The sequence below is a fragment of the Lacerta agilis genome, chromosome 12 (assembly GCF_009819535.1).
Source record: "Lacerta agilis isolate rLacAgi1 chromosome 12, rLacAgi1.pri, whole genome shotgun sequence".
Taxonomy (NCBI): domain Eukaryota; kingdom Metazoa; phylum Chordata; class Lepidosauria; order Squamata; family Lacertidae; genus Lacerta; species Lacerta agilis.
In genome coordinates this window covers 37,265,382-37,284,065 of record NC_046323.1, presented here as the reverse complement: position 1 = coordinate 37,284,065, position 18,684 = coordinate 37,265,382, and the positions used below count along the sequence as shown (strand labels likewise).

At 43.9% G+C, this 18,684-nt stretch overlaps 2 protein-coding genes across 2 annotated transcripts; one reads left to right on the top strand and one right to left on the bottom strand.

Annotated features, from left to right (window-relative positions):
- Positions 1–1,257: 1,257 nt before the first annotated feature.
- On the top strand, positions 1,258–10,829 carry LOC117055988 (patched domain-containing protein 3-like). The gene is made up of 5 exons (XM_033165959.1): positions 1,258–1,311; positions 2,352–3,170; positions 5,487–5,608; positions 8,649–8,794; positions 8,990–10,829. The coding sequence occupies exons 1-5, from the start codon at positions 1,258–1,260 to the stop codon at positions 10,573–10,575; spliced, it is 2,727 nt and encodes a 908-aa protein (XP_033021850.1). The 3' UTR covers positions 10,576–10,829.
- Positions 10,830–12,638: 1,809 nt separating this feature from the next.
- On the bottom strand, positions 12,639–16,444 carry LOC117055987 (putative uncharacterized protein encoded by LINC00614). Its single transcript, XM_033165958.1, has 3 exons — positions 16,289–16,444; positions 15,286–15,439; positions 12,639–12,930 (listed from the first exon to the last, which is right to left on the bottom strand). The coding sequence occupies exons 1-3, from the start codon at positions 16,341–16,343 to the stop codon at positions 12,639–12,641; spliced, it is 501 nt and encodes a 166-aa protein (XP_033021849.1). The 5' UTR covers positions 16,344–16,444.
- Between the last annotated feature and the right edge of the window lie 2,240 nt (positions 16,445–18,684).

Here is an 18,684-nt window from a genome sequence, read left to right as displayed (position 1 = left end):
TACTTGGCTACCAGTACCCTAGCTGCTGTCACTGCTTGTAAACCGCCTTGAGTATTGTAAGATAGAAAGATGGTATACAAATTAAAAATGATGATGATGATATATATAAAGTGACCGCAAGCGCAGGTAAGCAAAGACCTGCAGGAATGCCCACAATGGACCTCAGGTTTCTAGAATTCATGTGTTTTTTGTGGGGGGGGGAGTGAGGAGAACAACAGCGCATCCAGAAGTGTGGATGGAAAACATGGAGAAAGAGTGCAATTAAAAGTCAAGGCTGTGCAAGCCACATGCACATTAAAAATTTGGTATGTTCAGAGCCTATGTCACATCCTAAGTATATCTACTAGTATGTCATATGAGCAGGAAATCTATTTATATTCTTGTGGTATCTGAAATCCGGCACAAGCATCATTCTGTACAATAAAAAATTCTAAAACCCTTCACTGTGGCATTGAACAGAACTTGTTCGGCAATCACATATTTATAGTCATTTCTAGATAAATGAACTTTTGTGAATCTGCAATTTCTCACCACAGTTTATTCCGAAACTGCTTCATTTTACTTCTGTGAAATCTTCTTAGTACTAGATTTAAAGAACTGTGCCTTTTTGCTCTTTGGGATCCTAGCTGGTCTTCAGCAAGCTTTTAAAATATATTTTTTTATACGTGGCACACCCATCATTAACTTTTTATCAGAAGGAGCTAAATACTATCAAAACAGCGGATGCAGCAGCAAGCAAGTGCCTTAACAATCAGGTCATATGCGTAAGAAGTACAGTAAAACTGAAAGTAAAATACAACCTTTTGGGGGGGTGTTCACATTCCTGCCTCAGAGTGCAATTAAGTTGTCTGTCCCCCCCCCCCAAGTGTGTTTCATGCCTTTCTTCCTTAGACTGTTTTCATCAGGATAGCTTCATTAGTGTCAGATTTGTTTCTGTTTGAGAGTTTTGATGGCAGGAGACAGTTACAGGTAGATAGCTGTGTTGGTCTGCCATAGTCAAAAAAGAATGAAATAAAAAATAAAAAAATAAAAAAAATCATTCCAGTAGCATCTTAGAGACCAAACTTAGCACCTTAGAAAAACAAACTTAGTTTATCTCTAAGGTGCTACTGGAAGGATTTTTAAATTTAAATTTATTTATTTATTTATTTTATTCTGTTTTGACGATGGCAGGAGAGACAAATTAGGAATGGCTTAAGGACTCCAGTCAGCAGTATTTTATAATGGAGTACAAAATACATAACATGTCATGGGAACATGTCATGGGAACATGAATTAAAAAGTCTGCACTGGAAATGCGGCGAGTGTACAGTAAACAGAAGCGTGAAAACAGTCTTAGAAAGATACACCAGCTTGCATAGTAAAATTCTTGGAAGGACTGAGTAACCCAACTTTCTCCCTGATCCAGCATTTCATTAGGTTGGAGCTCATCCAAATGATGATGAGCTAGCAAATCAAGGGAATCTGGCTAGTACTGTGATTGTGCCGTGCAAACACAAAACACGCAAATGCATTTCTTGGCTCAGAATTTGGAGCCATTACATATTCAGCTTCTGTTTTCCTTGGAAATGTTTCCAGTCCTTAGGGTTTCAAAGACAGGCTTGAAAATGTGTGGATGATCTCTGGTGATGCTTCTAATGCCACAAGACTCCGAAGGATGTGTATAGGTAGCAGGTTTCAATGTCCTGAATCAGTACTTGTTCCTTCTAAGCAGGGAAGCTTATGCGAAGTGAGGAAAAAATAAATTAACCTGTGCACACTGGTCTGGGTTGGGGGTGAACAGGAAGGCGGCCAAGTTTGCTGAGGATAACAAATGGTTCCGGTTTGTAACAGTATTATATGCATCTGTGTTTCTAAACACAACTTCGATTAACAGTGGGGAACCAGTACCCTCCAGATGTTAGGACTCCCTCTCCAGAACAGTCAGTCATCAAGCACATCTGGAGAGCCACAGGTGGAAGAAGGACTGTCTAGAAGGAAATTCCCAGTTAAAAGGGTTGCAAAAAGATCACTTTCACTTTCATTGCAGCTTGGCTTAAAAAGGCACTGCGCCTTCTCGTTCTGGATATTCTCGGGAGTTTCCCTCAAACATAGCAGCCAGATTGCAGTCAAGAAACCGATGCCTTCGCTGAGCGGGGATTTCCCCAGCATCGCCTCGCCCCCCCCCCCGACTTCTGAGGCGGTTAACGGGTGGGCGTTTCCAGAACGGTGAACCTCCGCCCAGCGGCCATTTTTATCAGTTCCCCCTTTTCGAGATGTTTCAGAAACTTTGCCCAGCACACTCGTGCTAATTGAGGCAGGGCTGCCCTATGCCTAACTTTCTCGGGTAACGGTCTTAACTCCGTCCTGAGTCCGGGAGGAGGAGAAATAGAAAAAGCTCAAAAGGAAAGAAGGCGATGGCGCCCCTCGACTGCAACACGGACTGCGTGGAGAGGCCCTTGTCGCGCTTGCTGCGGCACTTAGGGGCCCTAGTGGGCGCGCACCCGTGGCCCTTCCTGCTCCTGCCCTTGGCGCTCTCGGCCGCTTTGGGCACCGGCTTCGGGTTCCTGAAGAGCCTGGAGGACAACGACATCGAGCGCCAGTTCACGCCGCTCGGGGGCCCCGCCAAGGACGAGCGGCGCTTCGTGCAGGAGCACTTCACCACCGACGACGCGCGGCGCTTCTCCGGCGAGAGGCTGACCACCGAGGGCTCCTTCGCCGCCTTCATCGCCGTGGCCCGCGACGGAGGCTCGCTCCTCACCCGGCAGGCCTTCGCCGAGCTGCTGGCGCTGGACAAGGCGGTGTGGGAGCTCCGCGACCCCGCGCTCCCCTTCGCCCAGCTCTGCGCCCGAGGCATCCCCGGCTCCAACTGCAGCAGCGCCAACCCGCTGCTGAGCGCCGTGGGAGGCGACCCGGCCCGGATAGAGGCGCTGCTGCCCGACCTCACCTTCCCGCTCTACGCCCCTCCGTCCTTTCCCCATCCCGTTTTCTTGGGCGTCTTTCTGGGAGGCCTCGACCTGGCCCCCGGGGGTGGGACGGCGCGCCCCGTGCGGGCAGCCAAAGCGCTGCGCCTCTTGTACTACTTGCAGGAGGATGAGGCTACTCGGAGAAACGACAGCGCGCTCTGGCTCCGGATGTTTCTGGAGCGCATCCCGGGTGTGGTGAAATCCTTGAACCTGGAAACCATCCAGGTAAGCGTCTCCTGGCACGATGGAGCCGCTTCACACGTTACGGAATGTGACCGATATGAATCTCTGTGTCTGCCTGATGCATGCTGCCATGCTTACTGGAGCTAACAGGATCTGAAGTCAAACCACTAGGGTCAAAGGTTCCCCATGCCTAACCCACCTGCATCAGCAAGTGGAGGCATTCAGTGGCAGCCAAACATTTAATTTTAGCAAGTAATTAGAAAACAAGCTATTGCAGCATCTCTGACAAGGCAAGAATGCCAAGGAGTGCCTCTTTCAAAATGATGCACATTATTACTATGCCTTGTGTCAATCAATCTCTAGGTTTTAAAAATGCATTTTATGCTTTTATGTTGTTTCCTGAATTACTTCTTTTGCACTGCTTGGACATGCTTGGATGTAAATCAGGGGCAGAAAACCTTGAGCCCATGGGCCTAATTTGGCCTGCCAAGCTTCACCATTTGGCCCATAAGGCCATTTTACCCAAACCATAACAACCTGCCCTACATCTGATGTCACATGTGATGTCAGGCACAGGGCCGGTAGAGATAGGGCTAGATCAGCTGCACATACAACAAATCCCAGCAGAAAGGACCACCCATCAGCTGATCTATTGGGACTTCAGTTCTACAGTACTTGGGCACCATCTTCCCCTACTCTCATTGGTCCACTTTGACAGGACCACCCATCTGTCAATTTCCTCTGCCCACGTGTCAAAGTTGGACCATAGGATGGGCAGAATCAGGATCTGACCTCCCAGGTCAAAAAGGTTCCGTGCCCTTGAAATAAAATGATTAATAATTTCTGTAGATAAATTAATGAATACTTATATGATCCAGGGCCTTGGCCTAGCATACAATTTTCATACAATTTGCATATGTAATTAATGTGCATGGATGCCTCTAGAAAACCAATATGGTGGTTGACTGGGGTCTTCAGAATAATGTTTGTTGCAGGACTTCCAACTGCACTACAAATAAAGCTTTCACAATACTGTATGTTTAAATAAGGGAAGCAAGAGGAATGAGATTTGGGGCCCACTGCAAAAAGCTTTGGGCTTGGGGCTGTGAATTAACCTCTAGCAACACCGCCGCCAGATTATGTCAGTGTGATGGGCTGATTTGTTCGAAATGCATATCTTCTGACCCACAGCTCCTCACCAATAGGAACCACTCCCCCTTCTTTGCGAAAGTGAAAACAAAAATGGACTTGCTCACTTAGCCTTTGGAGAACAGAAAGCAGAACCTCACTGGCTACTAAAACTGACAAGCAAAATTTGTAGTGTATCTGTTTTCTCAGCTAGGGTGAGCACAATAATTTAAAATTAGACCACCCTTTTTACCCATAATGGTCAAGCAGATGGTTATGGGAAACCCACAAGCAAGACGTTAGGACTGTATCCCTCTTTTGCTCTTGTTTCTCAGCAATTAGTACTCTGGTACTTAGAGGTATGCTGCTTCTGAAGCTGGAGACATGGAATAGCACCATGACTGAATGCCATCGGTATTATTATCCTCTATGGATTTGTCTAATCCCATTTTAAAAGTTATGTAAACTAGCGGCTGTCTCTAAAAGTCAGAAGCCAGACAGAGGTGCTAAGCTGAAGCTTCTGCCAGTCATAGGCTGTGCACACATTAGTGACTTGAGGCATTAGAGACATTGTTCATCCAACCCAACCAAGCAGCTTAATGAAGATTGAGAATTGCTGAGCGGCCTCAGAATGTTGAGTGTCCAATGGGACGTGGGGTGAAATGAATTATCGTGAAAGAGGGCATGGCTGGCTAACTTGAACCCTTGGTGGATGAAGTCCTGCACTGTTTAGGATGGACAATCCAAAAGACCACCTCACCCCTTATATGACAAGTCAAGTCACTGAGGGTCTCCAGCAGATACCACCGGATCAGGAGGTCTGTTCCTCACAATATAGGACTTGGGCCCTTAGTGCTGTAACACCTGTCCTTTGGAATTACTCCCCCTGCTTTAATATTACACAGACACTGTATTGGCTGTCTTTTAAGTGCCTACTGAAGAACCTTCCTCTTAGCAAGCCTTTTAAAGTAGAGATCTTTCCCAGTCTACATCTGTATCGGAATTGTTTTAAAGATGGTGTTATTGTTTGATATCCTGGGCCCCTGTACAGGAGCACTCCATGCTGCAAAATTTATTTCAAGTCCCACTCATATTCTACTAATTGCACCCTGTCTTTATACTCTTTGAACATTTAGATATATATATTAAGAGAGAGAGAGAAAATATTTAACATGTGATCTTCTCTTCTCCCTCCCTCCCTCCCTCCCTCCCCCCCCCTCCCCATGGCAGGTGGCTTATTTTACTTCATTGTCCAGACAGAAAGAGTTTGAAAAAAATACTAAGGAAGTGGTCCCTTTGTTTTCCATCACGTATACCTTAACAATAACCTTCTCAATTATGTCATGCTCAAGGTAATTGCTGGGAAAAAGGAAATAATTTTTATCTTTTCACTTTGTGAGAGTGTATCCCCCCCTCCCGCCATTACTTACATTTGCAAGAAGAAGCCCACATCTGACTTTTTGTTTATAAAAATCATTTATGCATAAGGCATTTAGCTGCATCAGGAATAATGTTATTACGTTTAATATTTATTGTTATTAATTTGTATAACAATTTCCTTGTTATTTGTAATCCACCTTTCCTCTAAAGAGCTCAGTGCTCCCACTCCTCATTTTTTCATCACAACCCAGTGACCTTCATGGCTGAGTGGGGAGTTGAACCCCAGTTTCTCTGGTCCCAGTCCAACTGTTACACCATATTGGCCTCCCCCATATGTAGCTCAAGGTGCAATGTTTTCACCGCCTAGAGTGGCAGGATCAGTTTCTGACAGCTTCTGTTTCTAAAAAATCATGGCCGCTTACCTGGTACAGAGGTGGGTGGTAGTTGCGACCCGGCAGGGCGCTTCCCCCTCCTGCTGAAGCCACGCCCTATTGGCCCCGACTGTTGGCTCCTCCCTCCTGGCTGCCGTAGTGGCTGCTGGGTTCCCATCAAACCCAGTTTGAAATTTCTGGCCAATCCGCAGCAGCTTTGGGGGCAGGGCAGTCGGAGCGGACAGCATAAGGGGCCGGCGCTGCTCTTGGCAGCTCAGTCGGCACCAGATCGTCACCCACCCAGCCCTCTCTCTAATATTAATTTCTTGCAGACTAACCTTTTTTCTTCCCAGTTATGTGGGCGTCGCTATGGTCGTATGATGGTTTCTGTTTTTACAGGGCTGAGAAGGTATTTTCCCAGCTCTGCAGGTTTCGCCTTCCCCATAGCAATTGTCACAACTTTGGCGGTTTAGGCCTTGGGTGGAATCCATTAGTCAAACACCTGAAGAAGGGGTGAAGCGGTGACTCCCCCGCTTCATGTGGCGGTGATAACAGGGTACCCCGTTAGAGGGGTCATGAGGGTAGTCTCTTTTCACAAGCGCATGGCGGAGGGGCCATAGAGCTACCCTCACCGATTTGGGAGGGAGCAGCTGCATAAACTCATGTTTTGATTTGGTGCCATCTTTCTCCTAACTGACCCTGTCATGCCTCAGACCCCCAGCAAGGGGCTGAGAGGGATACATGCCCAATGCCTATGCCAAGGCTTCACTGCATCTGAATTCAATAAAGTTGTGGCCATTTTGATCCCAAATATATGTTGTCGTGTCTTCTCCTTTCACTGTGAGGCCTGGCTCCTGGGCGAGGGGATGCTGCGTCTGGGTACGCTACTGTCTTTCAACCCTTAACATAAAAAGTATAGGTAGCCATGTTGAACCATAATAGATATTCCACAATGTTACAAAATCGTGTTCTAACTTTCTCATTCTCCAGTCCTCTTCATCAGCTAGATTGTGAAGCAAAGGGAAGGAGTAAACAAAAAAGTTGGCTGGTGGCAAAGCCATTAAGTCTGCAACTTTGTAAGAAAGATTGAATGTGAGACTGTGTTACCTTTGAAGCACATTTCCTCCTCTCAAGGAATTCTGGGCACTGTAGTTTGTTAAGGGTTGTTAGGAATTGTAACTGAGAGGTAAACTACCATGCCCAGTATCCTTTGAAGGAAATAATGTGCTTCAAATATGCTTTGGTGCAACTAGCCTCTGCGACCCTTCCCCTCTGCAGGGAGGTTGGACCAATTCAGATGGTCCACCCCACAACTTAATGTTTTCCAAATGTTTTCCAAAGAGTGGTAGGGCATGCTTTATCCCATGTTGTTGGCTTTTCAGCCAATTCCCTGGTGGCCTGCTGGAATGCGGAGCTAACCGGGGCTATCAACTGTCTGGTTCTGAAGTGCCCTCTCCAATTACATGGAGCCCGGACAGCCCCATGGTTTTCCCCAGAGCTGAGGACAATGAAACGATCGCTGAGCCGGCTAGAGTGCCGGTGACAGAAAACTCATTCTGAATCGGACTGGACACGGGTTAGAGCTCAATGTCGATCCTACCAAGTGGCGATGGCAACGGCAAAGAGGACTTTCTTGACCGCCTCTATTGCATCTGCAGAAAACAGCAGCAGGAGACTCTTTCAGGTGGTTCGCAATTTAATGGAGGCACCTCTGTCACTGGGGCCTGGTAAAGACCCTAAGATCTCCTGCAACGATTTTGAAAAGTTTTTTTGCAGATAAAGTCACTCTGATTCGGAAAGAGGTAGACTCTACTGTAGGCGCAGGGCCAGAGTCATTTTGGACTCACAGCTCTCCATGGAGGGGCAGGTCACACTAGCATAGGAAGGGTGGGGCGTTGAGAGCAGCACGCCCCCGGTTCCAACTTTGAGGGAGGGTGACACTCGATGCCACCACCTCCAACGACTCCCAAGCCACCGCCTGGCACCATTTCTGTGCAGAGGCTGCTCGCGCAGCAACTCTCTGCTCATGTGCTGCAGCCTTATAAGTTGCCCCACGAACAGGGTGCCGCTCGCACCTGGCATCCGGAAAGCGAAGTTACAGGGAACCGGGCAGAGGGCCTTCTCAGTAGTGGTGCCCGCCCTGTGGAACGCCCTACCATCAGATGTCAAAGAAATAAACAACTATAACAACTATATGACATTTAAAAGACATCTGAAGGCAGCCCTGTTTAGGGAAGTTTTTAATGGTTGATGTTTTAATGTCTTTTTAACCTTCTGTTGGAAGCCGCCCAAAATGGCTGGGTAAACCCAGCCAGATGGGCGGGGTAGAAATATTATTATTATTATTATTATTATTATTATTATTAGGTATCATGTGTATGCAAGCTGAAGAGGAGATAGCAGATCTACGAAGCTTCATCTGAATATCTGCTCTCTTTCCCACATTCCACCTTAAGAATGCAGACTCAACGGCCTTACCAACAGCCAACTTTGTTCTCACTTGTTTACTGTCTAGCTGATGAAGCATTCTGGGGAGCTTGGAAGCTTTCATCCTTTTTTGAGCTATTTTGTGCAACTCGGGCTTAGCACGTGTACCATGATACTCTGAACTGAATTAGAATCTTCTTAATCTGTTTTCCAGGCTGGACTGTGTACGGACAAAAGTGTGGGTTGCAGCTTTTGGGGTGCTGTCAGCGGGCTTATCTGTCGTCAGCAGCTTTGGATTGCTGCTCTTATGTGGGGTGCCGTTTGTTGTCACAGTTGCAAATTCGCCATTTCTTATCCTTGGTAAGTGAGCAAATGTACACATTAATACATTTAAGAATGATGATGGGTGAAAATTCTCCTACATATCTATGGGTTTGTGGTGTTTGGGAGCCGATTTTTCCGGGAGGCAAGCCATTCGAAGACCAAGGTACCACTGTATTTCTCTTCTCGCATGACGTATAGGAACTAAAATGTTATATATTTGCCATTCTTCAGGGGTTGGTGTTGATGATATGTTCATCCTGGTGTGTTGCTGGCAGCAGACTCAAGTGAAGGACAGTGTCAGAGATCGAATGGCTGACACCTACGGAGAAGCAGCCGTGTCCATTACCATCACAACCCTCACAGACGTTTTAGCCTTCTACATTGGAATTGCAACTCCATTCCCGTCCATTCAGGCATTTTGCATGTATACAGGAACAGCCTTTGTGTTCTGCTACATATATAACCTGACATTCTTGGGGGCCATTCTTGCTTTAAATGGGAGACGAGAAGAAAGCAACAGACACTTTCTCACATTCATGAAAGTGAACAATGAACCTCAGGATTCTCAGGGCTCCGCATATAACATGTGCTGTGTAGGAGGGTCTTTTGATGAGTCCACTGGAGCAGAGACTGAACACCCCATGAATGGATTCTTTAGAAAGCATTATGGCCCCTTCCTTATGCACACCTGTAGCAAGGTGCTTGTGGTAGTCCTTTATCTCATGTACTTGGCTAGTAGTATTTTTGGCTGTACGCAAGTCCAAGAAGGTATAGATCTTCGAAATCTAGCTAGTGATAGTTCTTACGTCATCCAGTATTATGAATGGGAAAAGGAATATTTTTCAGAATATGGCCCAAGGGTTATGGTGGTGGTTACTGAAAGCAAAGCTTATTGGGATTCATCTGTCCGTGCAGATATTGAAAAGTGTATGAATGCACTAGAAAGATCATCCTACATCAGCAAGGATTTATCAGTGTCCTGGTTAAGAACTTACGAAGATGTCGCTAAAAAAATGTCTTTCAGTATAGCTGACCGTAGGCTTTTCATTGACAATTTAGCCAACCTCTTTGGAATTATTCCAGACTTCAAGTGGGATATTAATGTTACTGCTACAGAAATATTAGCGTCACGTTTTTTCATACAAACAGTCAATGTTACTACTGCAGTGGATGAGAAGAGTCTTTTAAATGAGCTGAGAGACCTTGCTGAGGGCTGCAAGGTACCATTAATGGTTTATCATCCAGCTTTTATATACTTTGATCAATATACTGTGATCGTTCAGAACACGATTCAAAATGTTGTGTTTGCTGTTGGAGCCATGCTACTCATTTCCTTACTACTCATTCCCAATCCTCTTTGTTCTTTGTGGGTAACCTTTGCTATTGCCTCCGTTATTGTCGGTGTAGCTGGTTTCATGGCCTTCTGGAATGTGAATCTCGATTCCATATCCATGATCAACCTTGTAATTTGCATTGGGTTTTCCGTAGACTTCTCTGCTCATATTTCTTATGCTTTTGTTGCCAGTGAGAAAGACAAAGTGAATGACAAGGCTGTGGATGCTCTGTACCACCTTGGGTACCCTGTTACGCAGGGAGCTGTTTCCACTATCTTGGGAGTTATTGTACTCTCCATGGCATCCTCTTACATCTTCAGAACCTTTTTTAAGATAATGTTTCTGGTGATCTTGTTTGGGGCTGTTCACGGTCTCATTTTTATTCCTGTGTTCTTAACTTTCTTTGGCTTTTGTAGTAAAATGCCAAATAGACAGTTTTCACTCAGTGCCCAGAGCTCCAGTGCTGGAGGAGTTCCTTCCTAAGATACAAATATTATGAAACTGCCTATTGTAGACATGACAATATTACAATGACAGCAGTTCGATAATGGAACTTATTACCTAGTGGACGGGAGTGGCCTCTTCCTGGTGAGCATTTAAGGTCCCCATCCCTACTTTGCAGGCTGCCATCTGATTGGATTTTACTTTGATTCTGACTTGATTTTAGGATGTAGGATGTGTTTTAATTGATTGCTTGATTTTATGGTAATATGTTATTTATTTGATGTTAGCCTCTCTGAGCCTGGTTTTGGCTCAGATAATAAATAAAATGTATTATTGTTGTTGTTGTTGTTATTCCTCAGTGTTATCTCTCCCACCACCTGCAGGCCAACTTTGGAAAGTGAGCAGGACCACTGACATCATGATTACATCAGGTGGCCCTTTTCCCCACATTGGTCTTGCAGAGCACTTTTCATAGGGCTTCACAAGACCCAATGATAAGCTGATTGTCAGGTGTTGCAAAGCCCTGCACACAGCAGTTTGCTTAGGATATTTCAGGCACCACCATTCCACTGATTGACAAAAGTGCCTCAAAACCCCTTTCAGTTGAGCCACGCCTTTACCTGGTCAACACTTGATGTAGGGCAGGCAGGCATGGCTTAGTTGAAATAGTCCTGTGGGCCAAATGAGGCCTCACAGACCTAATTATTCATTTCACAAAAATTCTATACTGATTGATTGTAAACAAACACACACACACACACACACACACACACACATACACACCGCAAAAATGCACACCAGCTTACGGACTAGAAGTTCTCCACCCCTGCTGTAAACTATGGGCCTCCATTTGGGTTGGGCTAGAAGACTGATGATGTACTGGAAGAAATGTTGAGAATTTTGCTACTGCAACATTTTTGTTACCCAAGGTGCCTTTAGAGCTTTGTTGGTCTACAACTCCCATCATCCCAGACCATTGGCCATGCCAGCAGAGGCTGATGGGAATTGTAGTGCAAAACAACTGGAGGATACTAAGTTAGGGGAGGTTACTTTAAAGTAAGGAATACATGATCGGTGCCTTTTGAAGTGGGAACCCCACCTTATCCCAGATCTGTAGGGGCCTACTAAGGTAGTATATCTTATGTTCTCTGTTAAACCAAAGATGCTGTGATATTAGCACCCAAAATATACAATATAGCAAGTTTCACTTGTGTCATATTTTCTTTTCTTTTAAAATTTATTTTTAATGTATTTATTTTAAAAGATTTCTTGGTTTACAAAAGTATGTGCAATGTCTCTTTTTTCAAGTTACATTTTCTACAGGTGAGTTTCATTTGTTGAGACATTAGTGTTACATTAGGAAGAAAAGGGGGGAGAGATGGAGGGGGGAATGGTGAGTGGGGTCGGGTGATGATGTTTCTATTTTACTTAATATATCTGTGGGGTTTTGTGTCAGCGTTGTTTGTGCAGGTTCTGTTTGCTATTCGCTTGTGTTCCTTTGGTGGTGAGAGAAGTTGGGGTATTGCAATTGAGATATTGCAATTGAGGAATAGCATTCAACTGCATATTTCTTATTTTCACGAAATCATTTTGCGCAATCAGAAATTTGTAGCTAAATAGAAATTCTGTATTGTGCACCTAACTGAAAAGACATTGGACTTGCTCCACTTGTCATATTCAGGGTGCATTTATATCTACTGCAACAAGCCACCTACTGTGCTCACATCTTATCCGTCAGACTGTGGTGATAGGCATGGCCAGAATGGGTCCTGTATAGAGAGAGGTTTCCATATTGGGGACTAGTTAGACCGTGCCAATCAAGGGGTTTTGAGGTCAGAACTGAACGGCAAAAAACAAACAAACCCTGAACATTAAGCCATTACTGATAATTAATTTAGTATAATGCCTGGAAATGCATTTCTACAACCAGCTTCCAACATCAGTATTTTCAGCTCCATGAGAATCGGTTGTGTCAGAATTTTCTTTCAAGTATAAGATTAAAGTTGACACAGTGGACTGAGGATCAAGTAGTTTCGTGAGAGGTATTTCCACTCTCCTTTCCGTAAAGAGACGATTCTGTAGAGTAAAGGCTAATGTAGAGTCTACACCCAATGAGGAAAGTGGCGTATGCATTGAAAGATCAACATGGATTGTTGTGTGGCCACCTCTAAAGCAGATAGATGGTATGCAATGTAAATATACAAAATCTTCTGCATCGTTACTATTATCTTACCAACAAAAACCCCTGTTTTGGTACCACTAATGTTTTCATGAGTGACTCCTGCATCTTCCAGCGCTCTGTAGGTACATTCCATGAGTAACTTTTGCTGAGGATCCATACGCTCAGCTTCCTCATTGCTGATGCCAAACAGCTTGTTATCGAATGCATTCAATCTAAAAAAATTAAATGGAGGTATGACATGATATACGGTGTGATTCACATACTGCTTAATAATCCACCATGCTCTGATAAGATATACTTAAAAGTCATTGAAGCCTAATACTACATGTTGTAACAGCAAATAAATTATCAGGATAGGACACTGTGCCCATGTCATTTCATAGTTCAGTGGAACCTTGGTTTACGAACTTGATCTGTTCCGGAAGTCTGTTCTTAAACCAAGGCGTGCTTTCCCATAGCAGTGGGGACTTGTAGAGATGTTCAGCGGCTACACTGGGTAACGTTAACCACATCACCCAGGGGTTGGGGATTCCACACCCTAAAACCCCACAAAAAAACCCCGGTAGAGCTGCCACCACCCTTTTAACAAATCACTGCCAGTTTCAAGCACAAGGGCGAAAAGGGATAAGTCCCCCGGCTCCCCTAAACTGTGCAGTCCCGTTTGCTTGGTGTAGCCACGGGAAAACTCCAATCAGTAGGGACGAGCGTTTTAGGCACCAGTTTAGCTTTGTAGTCAAGAGGCACAAAACACAGACAAAACGTTCTTTCAAAGGTTTATTTAAAAGGAAATAACTTTTAAACTAATCATTGGTTACACAGTTCTCAAGAATAAGGTTACAAGAATATAACTAACTAACTAAATACTCACAAACCCAGGACATAGGAGGCATTGTGGCAAGGGCACTTGGCATGAGATCCCAGGCAATGACTAATAGCCCAAGGCTAAGAGCAGAAGGCTAAGAGCAATTAACATTACAAACCTTTACAGGTTTATAGCATTTTCCCCACATGGAGTTCTGTAAATAGGCCAATCAACATAGACATTTAATTAGGGCTAAGCCAATCAAAGAGTAAAAGTCATTCGTCATTCAGGTGTCAAAGAATCAGACAGCTGCAGATTGTTCACAGCCAAAAAGAATAACCAAAGGCTCCTCCCGTCCACTTCCCAAGCTTGATCTTCCCATCTGGGAACTATCAATGAGCTAAGCAAGATAACTGTCTGCCCCCACCTGAAAGCAACCCCCTCAGTATGTAAATCACACAGGTTACTCCCCACACCACTTAACAAAAGATCATGAACCCTTCAATTAACATTCCTTTCTAATGAGAGCCAGTACATTCCAGTATACTGACCATTTAGCCCACCTCCCAGCATTCATTGCAACAGAACCAAGGATTTTAAAATATAATGTTCTCTACTTCACTACAGGATTCAATTTACAAATGGAACACACTCAACAGGAAGCGGAACATGTTCTGCTTCCAAGGCAAAGTTCACAAACCAAAACACCTACTTCCAGGTCTGCAGCGTTCTTAATCCAAGTTGTTCATAAACTAAGCTGTTCTTAAACCAAGGTACCACTGTATGAAGCTGGTGGAAATACCAGTGAAACACTATGGCTTGAAACTATTGCACCAGGAAAAGCTGCACTGCAGTATAATCAGGGCTCCCCCCCCCCCCAAGGACTCACTGGGACTCAGTTTGGCACCTCTCAGGTGGGCGCCATTGCCATTATAAGAGAACAAGGGAGGTGTTCATGGTGAGTTCCAGCACCTCTTTTTCTAGAAAAAGAGCACTGGGAATAAGGATAACTCTCATGTGGGAGACAACAGTGCTAAAATGGGTTATAGCTGCCTTAGTCCCAGGGTATGAATGAGGCATTTCTTGGGCAAGAATGAGGCATTTCTTGGGCACACTGGCTGTGGTTTATGGGACATTTGGAGGAGCACAGAGACAACATCTGGTCTGAAGGCACTTAGGGACATTACCTTACTGAAGCTAAGCAGGTCCAGATGTACCTGGGTTGGTGACTGCCAGGGAACTTGGGTTCCATGATGGAAAGTGGGGTATAAAGTGTAAGGAAATAATAATGATAATAATGAATTTATTATTGTTGTGGCGATTATTAACTAGTCACATTTTCAGAAAAAAAGAACTCAGAGAGACTTAAAATGTGTCTCTGCTCATGCTGCTCACCAACCCCACCTCAGCGTGGGTCCTGGCCTCAAGGTCTTGCGATCATGTAGTTGGAAAAGAGATTAATACCCACACTCTAAATTGTAGCTGATGAGCAGAATGTGGAGGGACATTAGTGTTATGATGGCATCCCATTTTTTGGTGAAGTTCATATAGTGTACAATTTCAGCATAAGATTTGCACCCAAAGCAGCTCACGTAGTGTGGAAATGCATTCATTATAAAGCAGCACTTTGAGATTGCTCGTTAATTTTAAGAGATATTTTGAAAGGTTCATATAATAACACATATTACATCAGACAAACATTTCAAAGGGGAAATCTGCAAGTTTAGATAGTCTGAAGGATTTATTAGCAAAATATATGACTTACTCATCAAGAAGAGCAGCACGAGTTGTACGTATTTTACCTGGTTTGTCGTCACCTGGATCATACCACTCTCTAATGTTAAATCTTTCTGGAGGTATTTCTGTAGTGCAGTTTCTGCCATTCTCTAACACTTTCCAGAAACTGTCAATTCCTTCACCTGTCGCATGAAGATTTAAATATACATTTTAGATGTATTTAAATATACTGTTTTCATTTTCAAAATGTCAAACCTGTCTTGTTCAATTTATCTGAACTTACATAAGAAATCCAACTTCCAGAAGTCTGTGTGCACATAAAAGCTCATACGAAGAACTTACCGGTAGTTTGTCTCTAAGGTGCTAAAGGACATTAAAAAAATAAATAAATACTGGTAGCGGTATATTTTTACTGCATCAGACCAACATAGCTACCTACCTGAATACAAATTAAATGTGCATTTCAAGTGCTACAAAATTTCAACTTTCACAGAAAGCTGGATCTATTCCTAAATCACACAATCTCATAATACTTTCTGTTATTTTTGTGCATGATATTCCTATGAAAATTGCATTCAGCTGTTACCATATTTGTTTGGGTGGCATCTCACAGATAAGAGCCATTTAGTTGTGAAGGCGTAAGGTTTAGGTTAGCATATTTCAAGTTCAGGAAGGCAAAATACATAATTAAATTGATATGTGCTATTTGCTTGTTGTGGAAGTTAGATCAGACATTAAAGAGTATTGATGAGATGCAAAACTCCAAGATTTGTCATGTAACAAGCCTGAATTTCCAGTGGACTTCATAATATCATAGACATTCACTTCTCCACGTTCATGACAGGGACATACAGTATTACAAAATATTTCTAGCAAGAATTTAAATATTGGCATCTCTCAATAACTAGTGCTGAGTTCTTAGTTTACTTTTACCTTAAATCACGAGAAAGCGTTATGTTTTATTTCACAATAAAAATAGTCAAAAAAAGGATACCTTTCTTATATCACCTTCCCCCCCCCCCAAGACTTACCTCCAGGAAAGTTGCATCCTATACCCACAATAGCTATTTCATTCTCAGACGCCATCTTTACTTTATTTTTCTATTTGCGTTGGTCACTGAATAAGGCAATCATCCTGTGGAAAAGAAGGCAGAGTTGTAAATATTTATTTTTAATTGGTGACTACTCCTTGAAATGGGACCCAGGTTGTGCTGTGGGTTAAACCACAGAGCCTAGGGCTTGCTGATCAGAAGGTTGGCGGTTCGAATCCCCGCGATTGGGTGAGCTCCCGTTGTTCAGTCCCAGCTCCTGCCCACCTAGCAATTCGAAAACACGTCAAAATGCAAGTAGATAAATAGGTACCGCTCCGGTGGGAAGGTAAACGGCGTTTCCATGTGCTGCTCTGGTTCGCCAGAAGTGGCTTAGTCATGCTGGCCACATGACCCGGAAGCTGTATGCCGGCTCCCTCGGCCAGTAATGTAAGATGAGCGCTGTAACGACTGGACCTAATGGTCAGGGGTCCCTTTACCTTTACCTTTACCTTTACCTTACTCCTTGAAATATGAGCAACCCTTTGTGATGACCGCAGAGTAAACCAAGTAATATTCTTTGATGAAGAGCAGATCAGTTCATAAGTGTGTGTGTGTGTGTGTGTGTGTGTGTGTGTGTGTGTATGTGTACATGTACTGTATATCTATACCAATCACTGAGGTACATTGAGATTCAGATTTGATCCTGTTGCAATAAGCAAACAGAACAGCAGGGGGCAACCTACAGGTCACCTAGGCAACCAAGCACAGATGAAGGGGAAGTTCAAGGTATTTTGTGGAGGTCAAAGAAAGAGGACTGACATAAAAACCCTGTGTAAGAAAAGTAGGCAGTTCCATCAAGATTGGTACGCATACATGAGTTGGCTGCTGAAGAGGAAGTCAATGTTTCGAGACTGAAGACTCTCCTGAGGGGCAGATTGTAAGTACTAAGGGGAATTCTAAGGCCCCGCCTTGCACTTTACATTTAAAGCAGTCATAGCATCCCCCAAAGGATCCTGTCAATGGTGCTTGCCGAGAGACCCTTATTCCCCTCACACCGCTACACTTCTCAGGGCGGCGAAACAATAAATCCCTCTTCCCTCTTTTTGATAAGGAGTATAATGGAGAAAGTGCTCTAGAAAGCATGGGGTAACTCTCTTGACTCAACACAGGCACGCCAATTCTAGGGGGTGGAGGTGTCTTCACTGGAGAGCCAGTGTGGTGTAGTGGTTAGGAGCGGTGGACTCATAATCTGGTGAACCGGGTTCGCGTCTCCGCTCCTCCACATCCAGCTGCTGGGTGACCTTGGGCTAGTCCCACTTCTCTGAAGTCTCTCGGCCTCACTCACCTCCCAGAGTGTTTGTTGTGGGGGAGGAAGGGAAAGGAGATTGTTAGCAGCTTTGAGACTCCTTAGGGTAGTGTTAAAGCAGGATATCAAATCCAAACTCTTCTTCTTCTTCAGCCCCTTTCAATATTTGTTTAAAGGAGCCCAGCCCCTCCCCCGCAATGTTGAGGGAGCCTGGTGCAACACACATTGACACACACACACCCAATCTTGGGGACAACCTGGTGCCTCTCACATAACATCTAACCTTTTTAAAATAAAATAAAATGTTTCTATTACAGTGGTACCTTGGTTCTCAAACGCCTTGGTTCCAAAATGCCAAAAACCTGGAGGTAAGTGTTCCAGTTTTCAAATATTTTTGGGAAGCCAAACATCCGATGCAGCTGTCAGCTATTTTTTCTGGAGTGCCTGCACCAATCAGAAGCTGTGCCTTGGTTTTCGAACATTTCAGAAGTCAAGCAGACTTCCGGAACAGATTAAGTTTGGCGCTTTTGTTTTTGCTATTTATTTTGTGTTTTTGTTTTTTAGCCTTTTTTGGTTAATTTGTTTTTGTGACTGTGTGGAACCCGGTTCAGCCACAGATTGATTGATTGATTGTGTGACTGTGGAAATGGATAAAAGCCCCCAATCCAAAAAATGACTATCATCAGTGCAGGTAAGAAAAAAATGTAATTTTAATTTTTATCATCTATAAACCTGTCTTGTTTATTTTATAGTACAGTATATTGATCATTGCATTCATTTTATGGATCAATGGTCTTGTTAGATAGTAAAATTCATGTTAAATTTGTGAGATATTCTTGGCAGCTTCATAAGTTCCCTTGTGACAGCAGTCTGCCCAGAGACAAGGTACCCTTAAGATAGCCTGTTGATTGGCTGACTGCAAGTGTGTATGCGGATTGGCTGAGCTCTGCTACATAGTATAGTATTTATTTATCTGTGTCTCTCTTTTAATTGCTGGAAGGCTCTGTAGGAATTTTGATGAATGGCTTTGTTAAGAGAGTGTACAGTTCTATGTGTTTATTACTGTTTATTATAATAAACACAAGTTGTA

Coding starts and splice junctions, on each gene's coding strand:
- LOC117055988 (XM_033165959.1), top strand. CDS start 1,258: ATGTCATGGGAACATGAATTAAAAAGTCTGCACTGGAAATGCGGCGAG. Junction 3,171..5,486: donor TGAACCTGGAAACCATCCAG/GTAAGCGTCTCC, acceptor TCCCCATGGCAG/GTGGCTTATTTTACTTCATT. Junction 5,609..8,648: donor TCAATTATGTCATGCTCAAG/GTAATTGCTGGG, acceptor TCTGTTTTCCAG/GCTGGACTGTGTACGGACAA.
- LOC117055987 (XM_033165958.1), bottom strand. CDS start 16,343: ATGGCGTCTGAGAATGAAATAGCTATTGTGGGTATAGGATGCAACTTT. Junction 15,440..16,288: donor AGGATGCAACTTTCCTGGAG/GTAAGTCTTGGG, acceptor TTCATGCGACAG/GTGAAGGAATTGACAGTTTC. Junction 12,931..15,285: donor CGTGCTGCTCTTCTTGATGA/GTAAGTCATATA, acceptor TAATTTTTTTAG/ATTGAATGCATTCGATAACA.